This window comes from Dipodomys spectabilis, unplaced genomic scaffold (assembly GCF_019054845.1).
Source record: "Dipodomys spectabilis isolate Male_0828 unplaced genomic scaffold, ASM1905484v1 ptg000075l, whole genome shotgun sequence".
Taxonomy (NCBI): domain Eukaryota; kingdom Metazoa; phylum Chordata; class Mammalia; order Rodentia; family Heteromyidae; genus Dipodomys; species Dipodomys spectabilis.
The window spans coordinates 7802167-7825342 of record NW_024870752.1 but is presented as its reverse complement, the minus strand read 5'-3'; the positions used below and the strand labels follow the sequence as shown (position 1 = coordinate 7825342).

At 37.9% G+C, this 23176-nt stretch overlaps 1 protein-coding gene across 1 annotated transcript in view; it reads right to left on the bottom strand.

Annotated features, from left to right (window-relative positions):
* Gpc5 (glypican 5) overlaps window positions 1-18927 on the bottom strand; it is a 1062082-nt gene extending 1043155 nt beyond the window's left edge. The window contains exon 1 of the mRNA XM_042682662.1: window positions 18765-18927. Coding sequence (XP_042538596.1) covers window positions 18765-18927 — 163 coding nt within the window. The remainder of the gene's footprint in view (window positions 1-18764) is intronic.
* Window positions 18928-23176: the final 4249 nt, after the last annotated feature.

Sequence of the window (23176 nt, the reverse complement as noted above, 5' to 3'; positions counted from 1 at the left end):
TAGATTCAATTGCATTTCTCAGGATTTTGAAATGCTACTTTGTATTGTAACTTTTTAAGCAACATGTACTAGGTATTTAGCATTTCCCCCAAATTAATAAACAGTTCATAGATATAAAATATATCAGAACAGAGTTTGAAACTGCTTTTTATTCTTTTTATCTTATTTTATTTATTTTATTTTTGGGGGGGTCCGGTTGTGGGGCCTGAATTCTGGGCCTGGGCGCTGTCCCTCAGCTCTTCAGCTCAAGGCTAGCTCTCTACCACTTGAGCCACAGCATCACTTCTGGATTTTTTTTCTTTTTTTTTTTGTGGTGCTTAGGAATCGAACCCAGGGCTCATGCATGCAAGGCAAGCACTCTACCACTGAGCCACCTTCGAAGCCCCAATTCTCTCTTTTTAATAAGTTTTTTTATTGTGAAAATACTGTACAGAGCAGTTACAGTTACATGAGCAAGGTAATGAGTACATTTCTTATCAAGCATTGTTGCCTCCTCCTTTGCTTTTCCCCTCCCCTCCCCTCCAACCTCCTTACCCCCCCCCATTTCCTCCTAAATTGTAAAGTTCATTTTTCAACATAGTATCTTCTACATCTCATTGTTGCAATGGGTCAACCTGTATCCCTATTTAAACTCTTTTTTCCCTTCGCCTCCCCAAAGTATACCAACATCAAATACAGTGAAACCAGGGGTTATACCATGGAGGAGGGACATACAAAGCAACAAAATAAATCACATGGTACCTTATAAATACATTAGAAACAATAGCAAGAAAGAAAAAAAACACTTGTGTCCCTATCTTGGGGTTCATTTCACTTAACTTCATCTTATCTGGTCATATGTATATAGCTTTTGATCTTTCTGAAGTTAATTTAACCAGAGTTCTTAACAATGACATCTTAAGGAGTGATAAATTGATGTTTTTATAGTGTAGGAGCAATAAGCAACCCTACATGTAGATGGAACCTTATATACACACACAGACACAGACAGAGACAGAGACAAACAAGCACACACACACACACACAAACGAACTTCCTTCTCAGGAGACTTTTCAACTAATTGAGTCATCACTAAATTGCAGACTAATTTCCTGGTCTTTATTTTGATTAATAAATCAAATGAATTCATCAAATATTGATTAAGCACCTGTTCTACGTGAGGACACAGTGCTACTTATTAAGGATAACAGGAAGAATAAAATACAGTTTTCTCCAAGGCTCAGATGAGAGGGAGATGTGCTTGTAGAAAAAGCATAATGTGATAAAATATTATAAAAAAATGTAAGGATTGCTAGCGGTCTAGAGAAAGAAATGATATCTTCCTAGAGAAATGGGAGAAGTGGTTAGATAAGATTTTAAAAGGAATCATGTCTTAAACATTTTCATTATATAGATACTAAAAATTGCAAGATACCAAAATAGTCCATTTTACAAATGAGATTGGTTTCACTATAATTAAATTGAACTTGACACAGATTGGCCACACAAGAATAGGGAGAGAGAGGGGAAGGGGAAGGATTGCAGAGAGAGGCAGCATCTTACCTACTAAGGTGTGGCTGAGATGCCAAGTGTATGCATAGCTGGCCTGGCAAAAGTTGTTCGAGACTGTGAAAGGTCTAGAAGTTTTCCCTACTTACTACCTCACAGAAAGAAGTAAAAGAAAAGAGACTGCACCAAGGTATGCTGCATTAACAACCAAGAGTTCAGTGTAGATTCCAGAACAGACAGTGGGTTGCATTACAGAGAAGGAAATTGAACTCCGTGTGATCACCAGTTTTACAGTGAACCTAAGCAACCATGCTCTTTATTCTGCAAAGATACCATTCTTTTGCTTTTTTTAAACACACTATTGACAAATGGTCCATGTGAAATGAACGTGTAGTCTTAAATTAATGGCATTCCTAGTGGGAAAAATGGGGGGAAAAATGCAGGCCCTTGGAGAGGAAGGGCAAAAACAAGTCATTTAAATAAGGATGCAGGTGGACCCGTTGCAGCAATGAGAAGTACAAGTTGTCATGTCAAAAACGAACTTTACAACTTTGGTGCGGGGGAGGGGGGGGGAGGCTGGGAAGGGATGTGAAGGGTAAACAAAGGAGGAGGCTGAAATGCTTGATAAGAAATGTACTCATTATCTTGCCCATGTAATTGTAACCCCTCTGTACAGTATGTTCAAAAAAAATAAAAAAAAAAAATAAAAGGAACTTTACAACTTTGGTGGGGGAGGGGGAGAATTGGGTGGGGGGAATGGGGGAGGCTGGGAAGGGATGTGAAGGGTAAACAAAGGAGGAGGCTACAATGCTTGATAGGAAATGTACTCATTATCTTGCCCATGTAATTGTAACCCCTCTGTACAGTATGTTCACAATAAAAAAAAAAAGAAAAAAGAAAAATGCAGGCCCCCACCGGGCCCAGTGTACATGGCAGGAAGGAACACAGGAGACAAAACTGGAAAGAAGGCAGGAATTATGCAACTTAGAATGTTAAATACAATAAACAGGGGTTTGAGTTCTGCCATAAATACTTGGTAATTATGAATGGTGTTTTCAGTGTATGCCACACCCCTCTGGATTTTCATGGATGGTTGGCACAGCTTTTCTAGGACCTTTTCTCCTCCTACCTGTAGCCTATCTTTATACTTCATGAAAAAAAATGACAAACAATGCCCCTTCCTGAAAATTTCTTAACTTGCCATCAAGAGAACTGGGTTAGTTTCTCCCCTTTGGCAGCTACGGTGGCTGTGTTTCCTGCTGTGTGAAAAAGGCTGTTCTGCAGCAAGAAAAGCAATTCAAAAGTCACATAGAGTAACAGAGCTGTAGCCTGCTAATCCCATCTAATTTCTTTGACTCATCTTCATCCCTCTTCTGCCTTTCAGTGGCTCAGGGCGCTGCAATATACATCCAATGTGTTCCTCTTTTGAAGACACTTTTACTTGGACTTTTGTCACTCAAAAGTGGGACTACGAAGTGTTTGAGGGGAACAATGGTCTTAGATTTATCATTTAGGGATATCATATTAAATTCAGGTTGGAAAAGAGCTTCCAAAGAGGAAAAAAAACTGCAAATAAAACCCATAGACTAACACACCAGCCCCAAAATGAAATGTTTTTTTTTCTCCCCAGAAAGTTATAGCCTTAAAGATATGACCAGAATTAGGTTCTCTGACTTTAGAAATCATCTCTGGCTCTGAAATTACTTTGGAGCCTTTCACTGCCAGTGATAATTTGTGAAAAGTTACCTTGTATCAAAAACAGTCATTCTGCTAAGGGCCTATAGTTATAGTCCAGCTACTCCAGAGGTAGAGACAGGAGGAACAGGGACTGTAGCCACTGAGCAAAGTTGCCAAGATCCTATTACAAAAACAAACCAGCCATGGCTTGTGTTCAAACCTCTGATCTTAGCTATTCAGGAGGCAGAGGTAGGAGAATTACAGTCCAAACACAGCCTTGAATAAAATGGAAATCCTTACCCGAAAAACAAACAACGTAAATGGACCGGGATCATGGCTTAAATGGCAATACACTTGCTTGACCAAAGTTCTAAATTCAATCCCAGCACCTCAAAAAAAAAACTATTTTGCAATTGAGCCTTCCAAATGAGAAGACAGTTCAAATTAATCTAAATAAGCACCTAGAACATGAAGAGGTAAATAAACTGTATCAAAGTCAAGACTTACAGTAAATAGCAACAGCAACCATGCAGTTTTCAGTGATACACTGAAATCAATCCAGGAGTCTTCAAGTCGTTATTAAACAGAGACTCTCAGGACAGAATTACAGTTTTTACCTCAATATTTCTGTGTCAGTCACAATCTTTATAAATTGACCATGGGATAAGTTTAAATTTAAAGATTTGATTAATTTTTAAATCATTTTCTGTTGAGCATTGGTGGCTCACACTACTCAGCTACTACTCCTACCTACTCAGGAAGATGAAATCTGAGAATCACAGTTTGAAAACAAACCAGGCAGAAAGTCTATATGACTCATCTCCAATTAACCATCAAAAAAGCTGGAAGCATGGGCTAGGAAGGTGGCTCAGTGGTAGAGCGCTTGCCTTGTATGCATGAGGCCCTGGGTTCAATTCCTCAGCACCACATAAGCAAAAAGAAAAAAGCCGGAAGTGGCGTTGTGGCTCAAGTGGTAGAGTGCTAGCCTTGAGCTGAAGGGCTGAGGGACAGCGCCCAGGCCCAGAGTTCAGGTCCCATGACCAGACCCCCAAAAAAAAAAAAAAAAAGCTGGAAGTAGAGTTGTGACTCACTGGTAAAGAAAAAAATAAAATTAATTTTAATTGAATTTTAAGAAGTCATCTTTTCCAAGAAAATCAAAGAACATAATATTTAAAAAACATTTTTTACCTCTAAGTGCTTTTTCTACTCCAAATTCTGTTTCTCCATACTATCTGCTATTAATGTCATTGAGTGCACATGGTTTGTTCGTTTTTTTCCTGCACTGATATGCAAGTTGTTTTCTTCTTTTGTTTTACAATAGGATCAAAACTTGCCTTTTCTTTTCAACCACTTTACTGAGAACCTGCTCTACATTCAACCATGTTACTAAGTCACTTGCTCTAATTTATACTTTATATACCTTTATTTTGGGGGGTAATATCCACATGATTGTCAATTATTTGTCATTAATATTTAAATTATCTAAAATTTTGTGTTCAATAAACATGCATATAAAACTTTGTTTAAATTATATCAAGTTACATTATGTCAGAATAGTTTCCGATGAATTGAAATTAGTGGAACAAGGAATATGCAAAATTTAAGTCTTGAGTTATGATTTCAGAATTCCTCCTAAATGGAAAGGTGATATTCATCAGTATTCTTTCCCAGTTTTTACAGATGAAGATAGATGACACACTATTTTTATAATCATAAGGGCTTTACATATTGATATTTCTAATCTTTAATAATGTAATATTACCTAGCAATTCCTTTTCTTTGTTAATCTGAGCTTAGTCTATTTCATATATCCTTAGTCATTTATAGCACTTGGATTTATTCTTTTATGTTCATTTTCATTTCTCTCCAAATATTAATATCTTTGTTGACAATTTATAAGAGATTAAATATGATTATAGATGATTACTTTTTGTTATGTATTACACATAAAAGTTCCCTCCACCATTTAGTTCAACATGGTATTTTATCTTATTGTACAAAAGTTGTATAGTTAAACACAATTATATTTGTGTGTGCATATATGTGTATGTGTGTGTGTGAGAGAGAGAAAGAGAGAGGCAGAAACAGAGAGAAAGGTGAGGGGTGCTGGGACTTGAATTCAAGGCCTGTGCTGTTGCTTGGATTTTTCACTCATGGGTGTGTCTCTACCACCTGAAGTCTAGCATTTTTTCTGATTAATTGAAAGTAAGAGTCTGGAGGAATTTTCTGCCTAAGCCACCTTCAAACTGTGATTCTCAGATGTCACTCTTCTGTGTAGATAGGATTATAGAACATGAGCCACTGGCAACCAATGATGGTCATATTCTTTAAGGCTAAATACACATATGTGAAAATGGAACCAAGCAACTTAAGGGGATTAGAGAGACTGAGTTAGATAGAAAGTAGAAAGATGGAATGGAATAAAACTAATCAAGATGCATGTATTTAAATATTTGTACAAATACTTAAAAATAATTTATTTTTAAAGTTAGTGTCAAATCTTGAAGGATTAACACAAAAAATGAAGGTGAGAATGGAGTTTCATCGAGAATTCAGCTGGGAATTCTATAGTGAATGAATTTGCAAAGGCTGGGTAACTATAGGCAAAACTGAGTTCAAGCATAGTGACAGTAATAGTAGCAGGCATAGAACAAACAGAGATATTTGTAGAAGAGAATCCATAAGAACTTGGCAGTTAATTGAGTTTATAGGATAGGTAAGAATTTAACTATTGTGACGTTAGGTCATGTTATCTGTGTAGTATTCCCAACTGAAGCCCAAAGAGTTGGCAGCTACTGACATTCTTCAGAAGAGAAGAAAGGGGAAAGGTAGGGAGATAAAGTAATTAACAAAAGCAGAATCGTGAAGTAACTGAAAATGTGAGAGAAATTGTCATTGACTGGGACTTCTATAAACATTTATAATAGCCTGGACCCAGTGACTTCTACCTATCTACAATCCTAGTCACTCAGGAAGTTGAGATCTTAGAATCTTCATTTGAAGCCAGCTTGGGAAGACAAATGGGACAAATTCTAAAATCTGGCAAGAAGCCAGAAGTAGAAGAATGGCTACATGGTAGAGATCCAACCTTGAAGAAGAAAGCCTAGTGAGAATATGAAGCCCTGAGATCAAGCCCCAGTACTGGCACACACACATACAAACACACACACACACACACACACACACACACACACACACACACAGTAAAATAAAATTATAAAGTATCCCTAGAAATGACTTGTGTTCCTGTACATTCCACATGAAAACCCAATTTGGGGGGGGGGTGAAATATTTACATTATATAAAGTTTTATCATACAGAATCCTGGGAACAAAGAGATTGGCACTCTTAGATTATATAATAAAGTTTCTATAAAGCTCAGGTCTAGGAAATTGTAAGGTACAGTAAAGCTCTCCCTACCTCATAGCTGTGTATGAGGCACTGGTCTATACTTAATAGGAAATAAGGAATCCAGAGAGAATTTTGAGAGCATCTGAGAAGCTCAGTGGTTTTGCTATTTATTTGCCTCAAGCCTTTTGCTCACCCCAGTCTGCTCTGCCACCTTTTTCCCACTAACTGCCAGGGACATATGAATGCCCAATGACAGCCCAGAAGCAGAGTCAGATGGAGTCTCCATCCGAAAGGACAGACATGCTAACAAACTCCATCCTGTGTCTTTGGTATGGAAGAAAAGTTCTTATCTAGTAACAGCCACACACACACAAAAACATACATCTTTGAGAAGCAAGATCATAAAAAATACAAAGCAGAAAATTATTCCCAAATCACCTACTGCAGACAACCCCACATAGGAGCATCAGAACTATGGCATACTTCCACGTAAAAGTACCTTCTTCTTAGTTTTAACTAAATTGGCAGTGTTGTTTTACAAAAACAACGCTTTAATTCTTAAACTATACATATGAAAAAATAAATTTGATCTTACTACAGAATTAAGGAAAAATAGCAAATTTACAAAATTAAATAATGAAAACATGTGCTATCTCCTAAGAGTACAGGATGAATACTTCGATGATAAGGGACAGAAGACAAGTAGTTACAAGTTTGGAATTTTGTTAATACAAAAGGAAAACACTTCTCTGGTTTCTCTGATTGTTCTCTGACTTTACCCAATTTTTTTAAATGTGTCTAAGAAGGTTACATCATAGAATCAATTGTGTCACAATTGATGGACAAATCACCATCACCAACTAGTCATATGTCCTCAAAAATAACTGAAAGGAAAAATATGAGCCTGTATCACTATTTTTGTAAAGACAAAGGAACATATTCTGAGAGGTTGAGTCATTAACTAAAGATCCCACAGCTAACCAATGACAGAATCAAAGCTAAGCTATTTAAAAATGTAAATGCATTTCTGTTCACTAAAATATGTAGCAATACTACATTACAAATTATATTTAATACATCTATTTTCTCCATTTATTTATCCCAAGAAATTTCAGTAATTTCTTAAACCTACTGCTTTTTCTTGCTATATATGTAAGACATTTTCAAGACAAATTGAATACTAAATATTTAATAACATGAAGGTTATCTGTGTACCTGGATTTATAAAAGCAGAAAGTAAAATTTAGTTTTGCTTTAGTAAACTAAAGTTCTTAACTACACAGGCACAGTCCCACATAACTACAGCTGACAAATAGTACCCTGAAGACCTCATTGATTTCTCAGCTTTTGAGTCTTGCCATGTTATTCCTATTTCCTTTACCTTTTAAGTTGATCAAAAACCTTTTTTTAAAATGACTTTTTTTTAACTCAAAGTAAAATGTGTTCCTAGCCTGGTGAGAACGGACTGTTAATCTCTTCATTTTATTGACCTACTTCAGTTTCAGCTCATTAAACACAGACATCTCAATGATCAAAAGAAAATGAACCAAATGTAACATAGTATAACCTTACTGAATAAGGGAGTTATCCAGAAAGCAAATAAATCTGAACAAGTAATTTAATACTGACAGTCATCCACTACACACACACACACACACACACACCAATTTTTTCTCATTCATTTCACTTGATCAATAAAAGCACACTCTTGGTGTGCTTTTCACTTGACTCCCTTCTCGGATTCATCCTCTCCCCAAACTGTAAGACAAGGAAAAGTAAAAGAGCATGAGTTTGGAAAAGATACCTGCAAAAAATATTTAATTTCATATAGAATTACAAAAATAAAATCGTTTGGTTCTCATAACACAGAAGGGAGGGAAGTCACAACTCAAACTTGTTATCCTAATGAGCAATAAAAAGTTGAATTATAGGGCTGGGAAGGTGGCTCAGTGGTAGAGCGCTTGCCTTGTATTCTCAAGGCCCTGAGTTCAATTCCTCAGCACCACATAAGCAAAAAGAAAAAAGCTGGAAGTGGCACTGTGGCTCAAGCGGTAGAGCGCTAGCCTTGAGCTGAAGAGCTGAGGGACAGCGCCCAGGCCCAGAGTTCAGGCCCCACGACCAGACCCAAAAAAAAAAAAAAAGTTGAATTATAAAATGAGAAAATGTTAATGACTTAATTTAAGTCATGATTATTTTTAAACATTTAAACCATTATCAAAACAGGCATGTTCATTTCACTAGCACTGATTTAAGTAATTTTTCTGAGATAAAAATGTTCATGATTCTTAGAAGATACCCTAAACAAATAATGAATCATATACAGAAAAAAAATAAAATTTTCTAAGATAACTTTAAGGAGAGGTCTTAAGAACCAGAAAAAGGGGCTGGGAAGGTGGCTCAGTGGTAGAGCACTTGCCTTGCATGCATGAGGCCCTGGGTTCGATTCCTCAGCACCACATAAGCAAAAAGAAAAAAGCTGGAAGTGGGGGCTGTGGCTCAAGTGGTAGAGTGCTAGCCTTGAGCTGAAGAGCTGAGGACAGTGCCCAGGCCCAGAGTTCAAGCCCCACGACTGGACCCAAAAAAAAAAAAAAAAAAAAAAAAAAAACAGAAGAAGGAGAAAATGTCATTCAGACACATAATGGAATACAGTTACTTGCCAAAAAGAAGAAGAAAGAAGAGGAAAGGAAGAGGAGGAGGAGGAGGAAGAGGAGGAGGAGGAAAAAATTCTGTCATTTGCAACAGTATGGATAAACATGAAGAACACTGAGTGAAATAGGCCAGGTACAAAAGACAATATCACTTAGTGACATGCATATGTCCAAGAATTGATCTTTTAGAAGTACAGTAGAATGTTAATTAGAGAAGATCACCAGTTTAAGGAAGGCACTAGTGAAAGGATAGAAAAATTATAGATGGAAGAAGTTCAAGAAAGCTCTGGTCCAGCAAACTGAAAATGGTATAATATACTCTTGAAAAACACTAAGAGACTGACTACTGAATGCTTTCACCACTAAAAAGGTAACAATATACTATTTATCTAAATTTAACCATTCCATGATGAATAGATCATGCTGTAAACAAGTGCATGCAATTTTATCTGTCAATTTAAGATAAATACATTTTAAAGACTTATTAAATAAGTATTTCTAAATGTGCTAAAGTTGGAAATACATGAGATACAGATTAGGCTTGCTACCATATATCAGGCTTTGTGATTTAATATAATTTACTTGTTTGCTTATTCTAGTATGTTGTGGCTCTACTTGGTCTGCATGGAGTCTAAACTCCAAGTCAAATTCCTTTAATAATCTTGGTTCAGAAATAATCCCACAGATAAGCAATCTCTACCTTATTCCCAACATGGAATTAAGAAGAGTGGAAAATGAAAAATATGTATAATTTTCTAGTTTATTTCTATTAATTTCTTCATGAAACAAATGCTTTTATAAGAAACATATCCAAACAAAACATAAACTAATTAATATAGTCAAATGCAAATTATATTTGGTCACCTTTGTTTCCAATATCTCAAGAATGGAACAGAAAGCTCTTAGACAGATCAGTTACACTGGCTACATGATGGTAACAGCTGTGCAAATGTCAAATGCTCCATGCTTTTCCTGTCCATGCAGAACATTTGAGGGAAATCTCGTTCAGACATTTGTCTGACAATTGATTCACTTTATTTTTTTAAATGTTAAATAATGTAGATAAAATTTAAATTCAATTTTTAAAAGGTTGTATTACTTTATAGAATTTATGGCAAATTTACACAAGAAAAAACTTTATGGAAACAATTTAATCAAATTAACGTGTATTTTAAGATTTGTCACCTATTATATTGTTCGTTCTATTTATATGAATTATAAAGAATTTAACTAATATAAAAACTGACTAGGTGACTAAATATAAAATTCTATACATCTATTTATCTATATACACATTAAAGTTGGCCTAAATTATTGAACAGGGAAATACCAATTATAAAGCCTGCTCTCAAATAGCTCACGGTAAAGGGTTATAAATATATTTAAAATGAGTATTACTACTTGGAGTCCCTGCTTTATATTATAAATAACTAAATATTGACCCATATGTGGTAAGCTTCAGGACCTCAGGGATGAGCAAGAAAAACCACAAGATGAAAGGAGTACACTGAGCTTTATTTGGCTAGAGCATTGACATTTTGCTTGGGAGAGGATGTACCTCACTCCAGGGGACTTTGCAGGCCCAGCAGGACAGGCCCAGCACCAAAGAAGAAGAACTAAGGAAACTCTCAGGAAGGAAGGGACTTGGAGAGAGGCTTACTGTGCCTGGGTGATGTGGCTCAGCTGAGAAATGGTAAGTCTCTGGGTCCTAGAGAAATTCCAGACACAGCAGTGGCTTTGGGGATCTTTTATAGCCCAGGGAATTATCTGTTTGTTTTTTATCTATGGATTGAAGATGTAAGTTTTATGGGGTATGTGAAGCAGCAGATTTAACTGATTAAAGATATGTTTATTTGAGCTATACATAAAGTAAGAGGATAGGCAAAATTTAAATTAGGCCATGATGGGGTTTGGTCTAATAGTCTGGGGAAAAAGAAAATGAATAGGAGCCCATAATTTGTCCATGCAAAAAAAAAACCCCAAAAGAATTTCTTTAATCATACCTATAGATAGCAAAACCTCAGATATTGTGTTCATAGACTTTAGTGTTTAAGAACAACAGAAGTTTAAAGATATGTCAAGATGATTCCTGTAAGCTTTGCTAAATTAAATAGTCAACTAATATTTTGTGCCAAGCTCTATTCTAGGTAATCGATATTGAATGAACATGTACAATAGGGCAGCTACATCATTTGTAGGTACTCATGTATGGGTTCAAATTTCATCATAGTGACCACAGAATACAAAACAGGTGTGGAGTCATTTCTGAGTGAATCCTCTGTGATACCACTGGCTGATCATGTGTCCATTAAAATTGCCCCAGGAGAAAAATGTATTCTTCATTTTCATCATGCACACAATCTGCTAGTGAAAGGACTAGTGTAAAAGAAAGAAAAGGAGCCAGGTCCCAGTGGCTCACACCTATGTAATCCTAGCTACTTAAAAGGCTGAGATCTGAGGATCATGGCTCCAAGCCAGCCCCTTGCAGGAAAGTCTGTGGGTCTCTAATCTCCAATCAACTACTCCAAAAAAGCTAGAAGTGGCACTGTGACTCAAGTGGTAGAATGCTAGCCTTGAGCAAAAGGAGCTCAGGGACAGCACCCAGGCCCTGAATTCAAGCCCCAGGGCTGGCAAGAGAGAGAGAGAGAGAGAGAGAGAGAGAGAGAGAGAGAGAGAATAGCTAGTATGGTCTTGATTTTTAGCTGGACTTGAAACATGCAAACAAGCCACCTCTATATTCTGTAAGTAGATACATGCATACAGAGTACAAACACACATGAGTGAATTTAGACAGTCCAGCCCAGTGGCTCTAAACTGGGATTCTTTTCTCCCATGAAAATATCTAGAGATATTACACTTTAAGAGGGGAAGAGGTAGAATTACTACTGATATCTAGTAGAGGAGATCTGAAATGCTTCTAAATGTACCAGGTAGCCCCAACAATAAAGAGCTGCCCAGCCCCAAATGGCAATGGTGTTGAGGCTGAAAAACCGCAGGGTAGAATAAAAGGAGGCTATGTATGTATACCAAGTCCTGAGTGAAGTGAGCGTTTGGTATAATCAAATTGTCTTTTATCTCCTTAGGCTTATAATACTATAAATACTGCAAACATACATTTCCAACATCAAGGGAGAATTTAATTCACTTATGGTGCTTCAACAGAGTATTACACAGCTAAAATATACTCAAAGCTAGGAAACTGATATGCTTATAACTAGAAAAATATAGTACAAAGAAATATAACATGCTCTTACATTCTTTCATAAGTATATCTATATATATCTATATATCTATATTTAGATATATATATATATACATATATCTGGTAGAGTCTTGACAAGGATGCTGAAAAAAGACACAAAGAGATTGAGTTATTACTTCTGAACAGAAAATTTACTATACTCTGTATTTGTTTTTCAGTACTTTAATGTTTCAAGAGAATATATTCATAGAAACAAAAATATGTCATTTTATTTCCTATAAAAGCACATTATATAATCAACTTGTAGAGTATCTATGTGTGAACCTGACACAATTAATAAGAATCTTTATTAGTTATTGTGATTCATAGAAGAATGAATCATTATCTTAGGATGACTGTAATAGTATAATTAGTGAAATTTGAATTTTACTAAAATGGAAAGTTATGAGTGAGGTTGGTATTTTATTTTATTTTAGCTGAAGGTCAGACTATTATAAAAAAAGGTAGATGTGGAAATTTTCTGTTCTCTATTAAAATTAATTGCTATTATTACTTAATAGATAATATAACACGTTTAAAACAAGTGTTTCAACAAGACATATGTTTAAAGTCTCCCATGACTTCATTTGAACAAAAAGGAGAGTTATACTAACTGATCATTTATAAATGTTTACATAGGAGATGTACCTAGTTAAGAATATTGCCCTTGGTCTTATCTATTGATGATAAAATATGTTGTAGATTTAGAAGGTGTCTTTATCAAACATAAGAACAATGGAAGAAGTAGATCTGTGGAAAACAAAAATCCATATTCAGAATTTCTTTTTGTTTTTTTTTTTGCAGGGGGGGGGGTCCGGTCATGGGGCCTGAACTCTGGGCCTGGGCGCTGTCCCTCAGCTCTTCCGCTCAAGGCTAGCGCTCTACCACTTGAGCCACAGTGCCACTGCTGGCTTTTTTCTTTTTGCTTATGTGATGCTGAGGAATCGAACCCAGGGCCTCAGGTATGCAAGGCAAGCGCTCTACCACTGAGCTACCTTCCCAGCCCCATATTCAGAATTTCTTAACTGGCTGAACACAAGCAAATTCAAGTTAATTAATAATTGCCAATTAAAAAACTTAAATTATTATATAGAAAAAATGAAGACATAATATTTATAGCCAGCAAGTAGTATTTATGTCATTGATGACAATGTTTGATCTATGAGGGACTATGTTGTAATCAGTGCAATTCAGGTCCCTAATGGGCAATTATATTCTGTAGCCTACAGTAGAAGATCATTTTCATTTCTCCATCATCCAGATGCACTAAAGGTCTGAATATACCTTCTTTTTTTTGAGGGGGGGGGGGGTCCAGTCGTGCAGCCTGAACTCTGGGCCTGGGCGCTGTCCCTCAGCTCTTCAGCTCAAGGCTAGCACTCTATCACTTCCGGATTTTTTTCTTTTTGCTTATGTGGTGCTGAGAAATCGAACCCAGGGCCTCAGGCATGCAAGACAAGCGCTCTACCACGGAGCCACCTCCCCACCCCTTAAAGGTCTGAATATAAATAAAACATGTTTCTCTGGATCTAAGTTCACATTGGACTTTCTATGGGTAGTTGACACTGTCCTTGATCCTGGAACTGGATGTTGTTGTTCTCTATTCAACAAAAACAGGCACAGAATAAGAAAATGATCGTGATACATGACCACTAACATGTGGTGCAACAATATACAGTCAAACTTATTGTGCAACCATAAAACTACTGAATAGTTCTCTCTTTGAGCAACTCGTCACTACTGCCTCTCCAATAATTGATAACTACCCAATTTAGTCTTCTTAATACCTAAAATCTTAACACCTAAAAATTACTGATACATTTCCTAAATTGTTCCACCTCATTAAACCCTATTCATAATCACTTAGCACAAGCCTAAATCCTATCTAAAGAACCTTCCAACTGTTTACAAATAGGATATCTATAGCTCTGTGGCATGCAATCTCCTTTACTACAGGAAGCAAAATGAACTAACATGTTTAACTACAGCCTTGTCTCCAGTGAGGTTTTGTGAGCATGTACACATACACACACACAAACACACACACACTATGGAGTACTCTTCTATGATAAATATGAACAAAACCATGGAACTTGCAGAAAAAAATGGAGGCACTCAATAGCACCATGCCAAACATCTCAAGCCAGGCACAGAAAGACAAGATCATATACTTTCCTTTATATGTGGAAACTAAGAAACAAAATCTAGACGTCAGAAAGGGCAGACAGGTAGAAAGAATGATGGACTTGATTCAAGCATGATATATGCATACATAGAAATGGCATGATGCAATTCATTATTTTGTTCAAGTAATATGTGCTAGTATTATTACTACTACTACTAAAGCACCTCAATATCAGACAGTGAGTCCAGCATTGACTATGGAAATCTGATACTCATAACTGTGCTGCTCAAACAGACAAAAATGATAGTTTTGAAACCCAGATATCTATGATGTCAATGAAACCAAGACTTTTCTCTTGGGTATAAATAAGACAAACTGTCCTTGGCATGATAATAAAATTTCATTACACTGAAAGCAGCTTAACAAAACTACAGAGTCTACTTAAAAGTGTCTTACAGTATTTGAATTTCATTTTGGCACATCCATTTCTTATTGCTCTATTCATTTAAACCCTACCAAATAAAAGTTATTGCTACAGTTCAGATGTTACCTTTCTTGAAACGTCCAAGTGGTAAGGGCTTGGTGCCCAACAGAACCTATTGGGAGGTACAGTGAAACCTTGTGATGCGGGAGCCTTGAAGGAGGTCCATATATCTTCAAAGAAGAAGTGAGACTCTAAGTTCTTTCTTTACCTCCAGGCGCATATGACGTGGAGTGTTTCTTCATCTCCACACTTGAGCCATAGTAGCTGCCTCCCTGGAGGCATAAATCAATAGGACACTTGATTGTGGGCTGCAGCCTCTAAAATCAAAAGTCACAATAAACGGATACTCTTAACAAGTTAATTGACTTGGGTAACTAAAGTTGACTAACAGTTTGATCACTCAAAACTATTTTATAATACAGAGTTCTCAACTGATAAGCACTCATTAAAAAGTAGTTGGGTCTAGCATGGATGCTCAATCCAATAATCCTAGCTACTCTGGAGGCTGAGACCAGGATCTTCCTGATTTATGATTCCAGGCCAGCTCAAAAAAAAAAGCAAGACTTCATCTCAACAAAAGAGAATGAGTGACGAGGCATTTACCTGTCATTCCAGCTACAGTGGGAAGTCTGAAATAGGATTGTAGTCCAGGCACAGGCATGAGTAAAAAGTGATACCCTTTCTCAAAATAACTCTTATGCAAAAAGGCTGAAGATGTGGTTCAATGGTCAAGCACATGCCTGGCAAGCATGAGGTCCTGCATTCAAGCCCTAGTACCACTATATCTATATCTATCTACCTATCTATCTATTGATCCATCAATCGATCCATTGATCTAGCTATCTATCCATCCATTTATCCATCTATTTATCATCATATATAATATATATCTGGCAGTCTTAGAGTTTTAGTTAAATCTCTGAATTACTTTCTGATACTTGTATGAACAACACATGTGTGAACAAAATTTCAGCTGGAAAGCATTATCTCCTCTCCCAATAAATAAAATGAAAATGAAAGGACCTTAAAAGACACTTCTACTCACCATTTTTTCCTGAATAAAATAAACAAAAGCAAAGGGCACCTTGACTACTACTTAGGAAATAAAATCAGAACACAGAGAAATCTGTAATTCGAATCACATTTACACCTTCTTCCCTTTTTTACATTTCTCATCCAAACATCCTTAGGAGCTCAATAGGCTTAAAAGGAATTGGAGCAACACAGAGACAAAGGTGGAGAGACTGCAGAAGCAACTTAAGTGGCTGTTCTCACCATTTTAACAATTTCAAATTGGATAATATATTTCTCAGGAGATATAAAAATCACACATGTAGGAAGAATCTAAAAAGTTATTCTACCTCCTTATATGATTAAAAAAACAGCATTTTTGCTAGGTATCATAGAAATGAACTATGCAGATGGGTACTAAAAAATTGTACTTTTACAAAAATCAGCACCAAATGGAACATAGTAGTTTCACTCACTGGAAAGCTATGTGTTGGATAAATACATTTATTTAGAAAAATATATTGTATTCTCATATGGAAATGTATACTTACATATTAACCATGTTCTTTCTTGAAGTTGAGAATATATTTTCAGAAATAACATCCCCTAAATCCATATTGGATCATGTTAAATATCATAGATTATATATATATAAACAAAAATAAACATTTGTAAAACATAGGATATCTGTGACTTAGTCTGGGAAGGAGATTTTTTTAGTTGAAAGAAGAGATAGATTCATGTCGAAAGATACTATTTAAATTCAAGCAAATGTGCGGCCAACACAGACAGATACACACACACACACACACACACACACACACACACACACACACACACAGATGCATATGCATATGCACACATACAATCAGAATCAGGCCAAATTCATGTTAGTTCCTTTTATTGGGTGAGTCAAAATCAACACAATACTTTCACATGACTTTTTCTTAATAAAGATGTCAAGAGAACTGAGTCTTTTTCTCACTGACCCCTAAGAGTATAACTCTGTCCATCCCTTCTAGTAGGAGCTGTTGTGCTTTTCTTAAGTTACAGATAAAGAATGACACGAGCTGTGGGGACACAAACCAGAATGACTTGAAAGGAGATATTGTTGCTAGAGTCTGTTCTGACAGATTCTACCTCCACTGTAGAGCAGAGCTTCCATTTTCCCTTATATCCTGGTAAAATTCTACCTCAATGATTAGTACACTGCGAAGTTCTTTGAAAGAAAAGACACATACAAGGTTCTACAAGTGAAATGAAACAGGTTCTAGTCAATGTGTTGTATTCAACAGGCACCAAAACCACTGAGCTAAGAGAAAGGATTGAAATCAAAGCCTTACTGGGTAGCTGTCAACATTTGCTATATACATCTGCCAAAACTATTGTATTTGGGGGGCAAAATCTAATAAGTCACGTGAGGATCTCACAGCTCAATACTCTTATCAAAAACATACACACATTTTAGATTTTTATAAGCAGCTAAGTGAGATTTATTACTTAATGAAAATGTAGTGAAATAAAATACATACTTATAAGGAGATATTTGAGAAGAGTCAAACTAACCCACACTGTTGCCTATGTTGTTTCCAGTAGTATTGAAAAGGCATCCAGAAGCAATGAATAGGTATTCAAATAAGCATTTCTAAGGCTGGTCATTTAAAACTCAAGTGTATTCAGTTCTCAAAACACTCAGTTTTTCTTCTTGGGATGGATAAGAATTGAGTTCATAACCACAAAACCATGCAAGCAAAAGTACTAAGCTTAAGCTGGGTATCGGTAAAAGCCAAGTCAGCCCACATTAGAAACTAAGGCGGGTGGATTTTAGGATCAAGCATCCTCCTCAAATTCTTTCTTTGTTCAACTACAGTCTCACAGCGTTCATTCCTCTGGGTGCTGTTTTCACAGTCAGGGCTGAAGAGGTGCATGCTCCAGATACCTACTATCGTGTTAGACAGCTAATACCTGCTCTTCCGGACAGAAAGAGCAGCAAACACGCTGCACATGGACCCCATCAGCCACATTCTTATACTCTGAATCTCTATTGCACCTTATCCAGGTTAAGCTGCTCCCCAGTGCTCTGAGTTTGCTCTCCTGTTGCCCTGGCGCCTTGCAGGCTAAAAACTACATTATGTTTCTGAGAGATACTCTCGCAATCCGGGTTTCCTGCAAGAAAGGCTTAGTGACTGGACAGAGAGGTCACATCCAAAGGAGGCTAAAGGTCACATCTCTTTGTTACTAATTAAAGATGGGCTGGATTTCTTAGTGCTGCATTCTCCACCCCCTCCCCAAAAAATGAGGGTTTGTCGTTTCTATTATCAAGGCAACTAGAGGCAACAGACTCAACTTGCAGTTTGTGGGAAATCAGCAAACCCGTACTGTTCGTGCAATTATTTCTCTGAACCTAAATGCAGCCAGGGGGGCACGCTGTTCTCAGATCTCTGCTTCACTAGACCCTTCCAAAGCATCCAAGATGAAGGGGACCCAACAGGGAGCAAAGGCGCAAAACTCGGGGTGGCTGCAGGGAGGCAGGCGTAGGTAGGGAGTGCCCCAGAGCTGCGCAGGCTGCTTTTCTTGTGCACACCCAGCATCCCTGGAGGCCTCCATGAGATCCACCTTGCGGACAGGAGGGCCCCAAAGGTCATTTTCCCCTCCAAGTGTCACCTCCGAAAGCCTTGGGCGGTTGGGCGCGCAGAGGACCATCGGCCCGAGTATCGCCCAGGACCGCCAGCCGCTCCTTACCTGCCCGCGGCGAGTCTGGCAGCCCCTTGACAGCTCCCACGATCCGCCACTGGAAAAGTTTCCGAACTTCTTCGCAGGTCTCCACGCCCTCGCTCGGGGAAGACCCGAGGAGAGCCAAGAGGAGGAGACAGCGAACGCCCACGCGCCAGGTCTGGGCGTCCATCCTCGGCGTCCGTCCGGTCGCCCCTTCCCGGTAGTGGTGCCCACTCTTCCCGAGCGCCGTGAGCCGCGGGCACCGGAGGAGGAGTGGCAGAAGAGGTCTCCGGCGGGGGGCGATCTGAAGGCAGGCGCTGCTGCACCACTGGGCTCCGACTCCCGGATGCACCTGGGAGCCCTTGGCTTTCTCCTGAGGAGCCAGGAGGCTGGAGATGATAGAGTTTCCAGAATCAGCACTTCCAGAGGTCCGTCCCCGGCCCAGACAGGTGGACGCTGAGCAGGCGAAGAAAGCACTGGCGCGGTGGAGAGACCCCGAGCATCTGCTCGGGCCACTGCAGCCGCGGCAGCCCGGGGCTAACCTGGGGTGGACGCGTCGCCTGCCGCTCTGAGAGAAGCCCCGCCCCACCCCGCGGGTAGCCACGCCCATTATGCGTCTGGCCACGCCCCCGTTCGCCCTGTGCCACGCCCCTTCCCCCTCACCTCCCCCCTTCCCTGGCTTGTGCAACTCGGTGCAGAAGCTGGTGAGACATCACAGCCGCAGGACTGGATTGAAAGAAGAGCCAAACAAATAATAGGAAACCCAGACCTCCTCTTCGGAGTCTATTCTGGGCAACAGCCATCATCTAATGAAGAGTGCAGGAAGAGGATCAGAGAGGACAGAAGATGAAATACACCAATGTAACTAGAAACAACTCTCTATAAACCATGGTCCTCTACTTAGAACTCTGTATCCAATTACATGAACCATACCGGGCACAATACAAAGGCAACATTGAAAATTAGTGAGAAACCCTTTATAGCATTTAGGTTTCAAAACAGTATATATGACGTTAATTTTATCTTGTGTCATGTTTCTGTTTTGGAATACTTTTTCCCTGTAACTGTGATTTTTCTCAGAGCTTAGAAATCATAGTATTAAATTCAAATGTTATCACATTCTTATTTTCATAGTGAACTCCAGCTAATTGTCTCATCACTCTGAGCAACATGTTTTACTTCAACCCTTTCTATCTACCGAGGCCTTTCTGAGCTTTCCTATGTTTGGAATTTTTCCTAGAGAACTAATGTGCTCAGAGGTTATTTTTGCATGAGAAAGACAGAAAAACAAAGACTTTAAGCAATTTCTAAGTCAAAGCAATTTTGTCAATTTATGTTTTACCAAAGAATGCATTAGAAACCACAAGCAAGCATGTTTGGAGACATGATTGACTCAGCAACTAAGCCTGTGTGAATGACAAGAGTCTCTTCATCCCAGCCACCTGAAGAGAGTGCTCTTCCAGCAGACAAAAGTATTTAAAAGCATTAGGCGGGACTATAAATACCTTCACCACTTTAAGAGTTTCTTCTCTCAAATTTGAACCCTAGCCAAGACTGAGTGATGGATAATTTTAACTTTTAGTGAAGTGTCATGGGACTTTTAATGACCACTTGATATCAAAGGCAGCAGTTTCAGCAGGAGATAACTTGCTTTAAAATCATTCCAATGGTGCAGCTGGAACACTGCTTCAGAGTAAAATAGTACCCGTTTGGCTTTTGATATCTACTCTATAAATACAAGTTGTTGTTGTTGTTTTTCTTAGAAGTTCACTTAATAAGTGAGAATAGAAAACAATCATTGCTTTTAAATTCTAAGCTTTCAATAACCTTCCTGCATGTATCCCAGAAAAAAAAATTACACATAAACCTGTTCTGGTATGACCTCTATTATGGAAAGACCTATTGAAAGTAAACTATATCCACATAAAGAAACAAGAATAACCATAAATGTATATAATGGTTATGTCACACCAGGAATCAAACTGAGGCACCAAATCTGGAACCTGTGCTCTTAGGCCATACCATGCTGTAGCAAAACATGTTATAATCAGTAATGCCCCTAATATGTATATTACTAGTAATATACATATTATCTAATTTTATTCTGTGTTAACACCACATGTTAAAATAAAATGTTAAACTCCTAACTTTTCCAGCACTTTTTAATTAAGATCCCTCCTTGTGATTGTTTATCATCACAGATGTTAGCATTAAAAGGAATATAGATTACTTTTACATGAGTCTCTAAAACAATGCTTTAAGCAGACAGTCACAAACACAACTGAGATATGAAAGCTAATGAATTAACAAATATTAACTGAACATATACACAAAAAGACTCTGTAAGCATCATAGAAACTAGCCAGCAAGTTCGTGGAGATTTTACAATTTATTTCAACTAACAGAGTTTGTTCCAATGAAAACTTTAATCTGTATAAAATACCTACATTCACAAATAATAAAGACACTTTGTTACTTCCTCTTATTCCCTCCTGCTACCCAGTAGATGAGCTAACAAGAGATTTTGAAGGGCTTCATTTCCATTCAGCAACCCTTTGCCACCCAAATAAATAGTATACTTGCTATGCTATGAAACTTTAAGGCAAATTCCCATCTTCCAACTAGAATATAATACTGTGGCACTCATAATATGAAGATTCTACAGAAATGTCTATATACTTTACTAATCTTTTGTTCAATTTACTTGCAAATATTACAAATGAGGCTATGGTGTAATATCCATAATTTGATAGTTACAATGACTCATTTTTGAAAACTATTCAATCAGTACTTACTGAATGTCTTTTATGTAATAGACTCTGTGCCTTGCTTTCAAAATATCAATACTCTTAGAAAGGAGAATCTTTAAATGATCATTATTTAAAATACCCTTTAATAATATTCTAAATGCAAAGCTTCTCTAAGCACTTCTAAATAACTATTTATAGTTTGTCAATTCATGACCTTGCAGAAAAAAATAAAGACTCAAAGTATAGTTTAGGTGCATTTAATGATACTGTAAACTTTACTCTGACTACTGCCTTAGAATCACAATCAAATTGATTAGCTTGCCTTCAGGAGTTGGATGGGATCATTTCTTTTTTTGTTGTATTTATTTATTTATTTATTTTATTTATTTATTTGTCGGTGTTGGGGCCTGAACTCTGGGCCTGGGTGCTGTCCCTCAGCTCTTCAGCTCAAGGCTAGCACTCTACCACTTGAGCCACAGCGCCACTTCCAGCTTTTTCTGCTTATGTGGTGTTAAGGAATCGAACGCAGAGCCTTTTGCATGCAAGGCAAGCAGTCTTCCATTGAGCCACCTTCCCAGCTGTATGGGATCATTTCTATACCAAATTAATAATAATAGCTAAGGATTATTTCCTTTAATATTTCAAAAATCCCATGAGATAATTGTTATTATACTACTAGGAATGAAGAAACAGAAGTACAAAGAGATTATTAACCTTTTAGAAGCCACAATCTGGTAAGAGCCCAAATGCAAGCCAAGCATGACAATTTCTGCACCCCTTAGCTATGTGTGATGAGCTGGATAGTTGGTGTGCAGACTTTTTACTTAACCTGGTATGTGTTAGTAGAAACCCTGATGCTGTAAACATCCAGCCTGGCCTCTTTTCCTTGGTCTAGGCCTGCAATGGTTCCAACTATAACCTGGTAATGTCTTACTGCCTCAGGTAACCAAGGTTCTAATTACTCCTACTTCCTTCTCCCAGGAAACCATAAGAATTATAAAGATCAACATTACAAAACAGGCTTTACAAGTTTTAAGACTTACAAGATTTCCTGCCTTTCTCCCACAAAGAAGCAATCCCTTTTTCTGCTAGCTCCCTTGTTAGCTGACCATTTCCACCTCACCCTGTCTTCACCCTAAGTGTTTTCGCCTCCCTACCAAATACTCAAGCCAATCACTTCCTCCCTCAGAAACCAAATTTCTCTACCCTATTGTCCTAGAAAACCTGTTTCTCATAGACCCTGATGGTTGTCCCTGGCCCCAAAGCACAACCTAATGTAGTCTTTCAGGTGCAGGATATCTCCTAATTCCAAAGGTGCCCTTCTCACTTGGTCTGTGAGCATGTGTGATTAATAAACTGCTGTCATGTGCACAGAGTATGGTTTCTTTATCTCATTGTCTAAGGGAAAGGATCCTTTCTTCATCAGTGGGATGAATGGAAGGTGGTCTGAATAGCATTCTCAATGCACATACTTCATTAAGTTTTTCAATCAATGCTTGTTTTTTCTTGCTCTAAAATCTCTCTCTCTCTCTCTCTCTCTCTCTCTCTCTCTCTCTCTCTCTCTCTCTCTCTCTCTCTCTCTCTCTCTCTCTCTCTCTCTCTCACACACACACACACACACACACACAAAGACTCTGAACCCTTAACTATACTGATAAAGACAGCCAAATTGGAGGTCAGACACAGCTG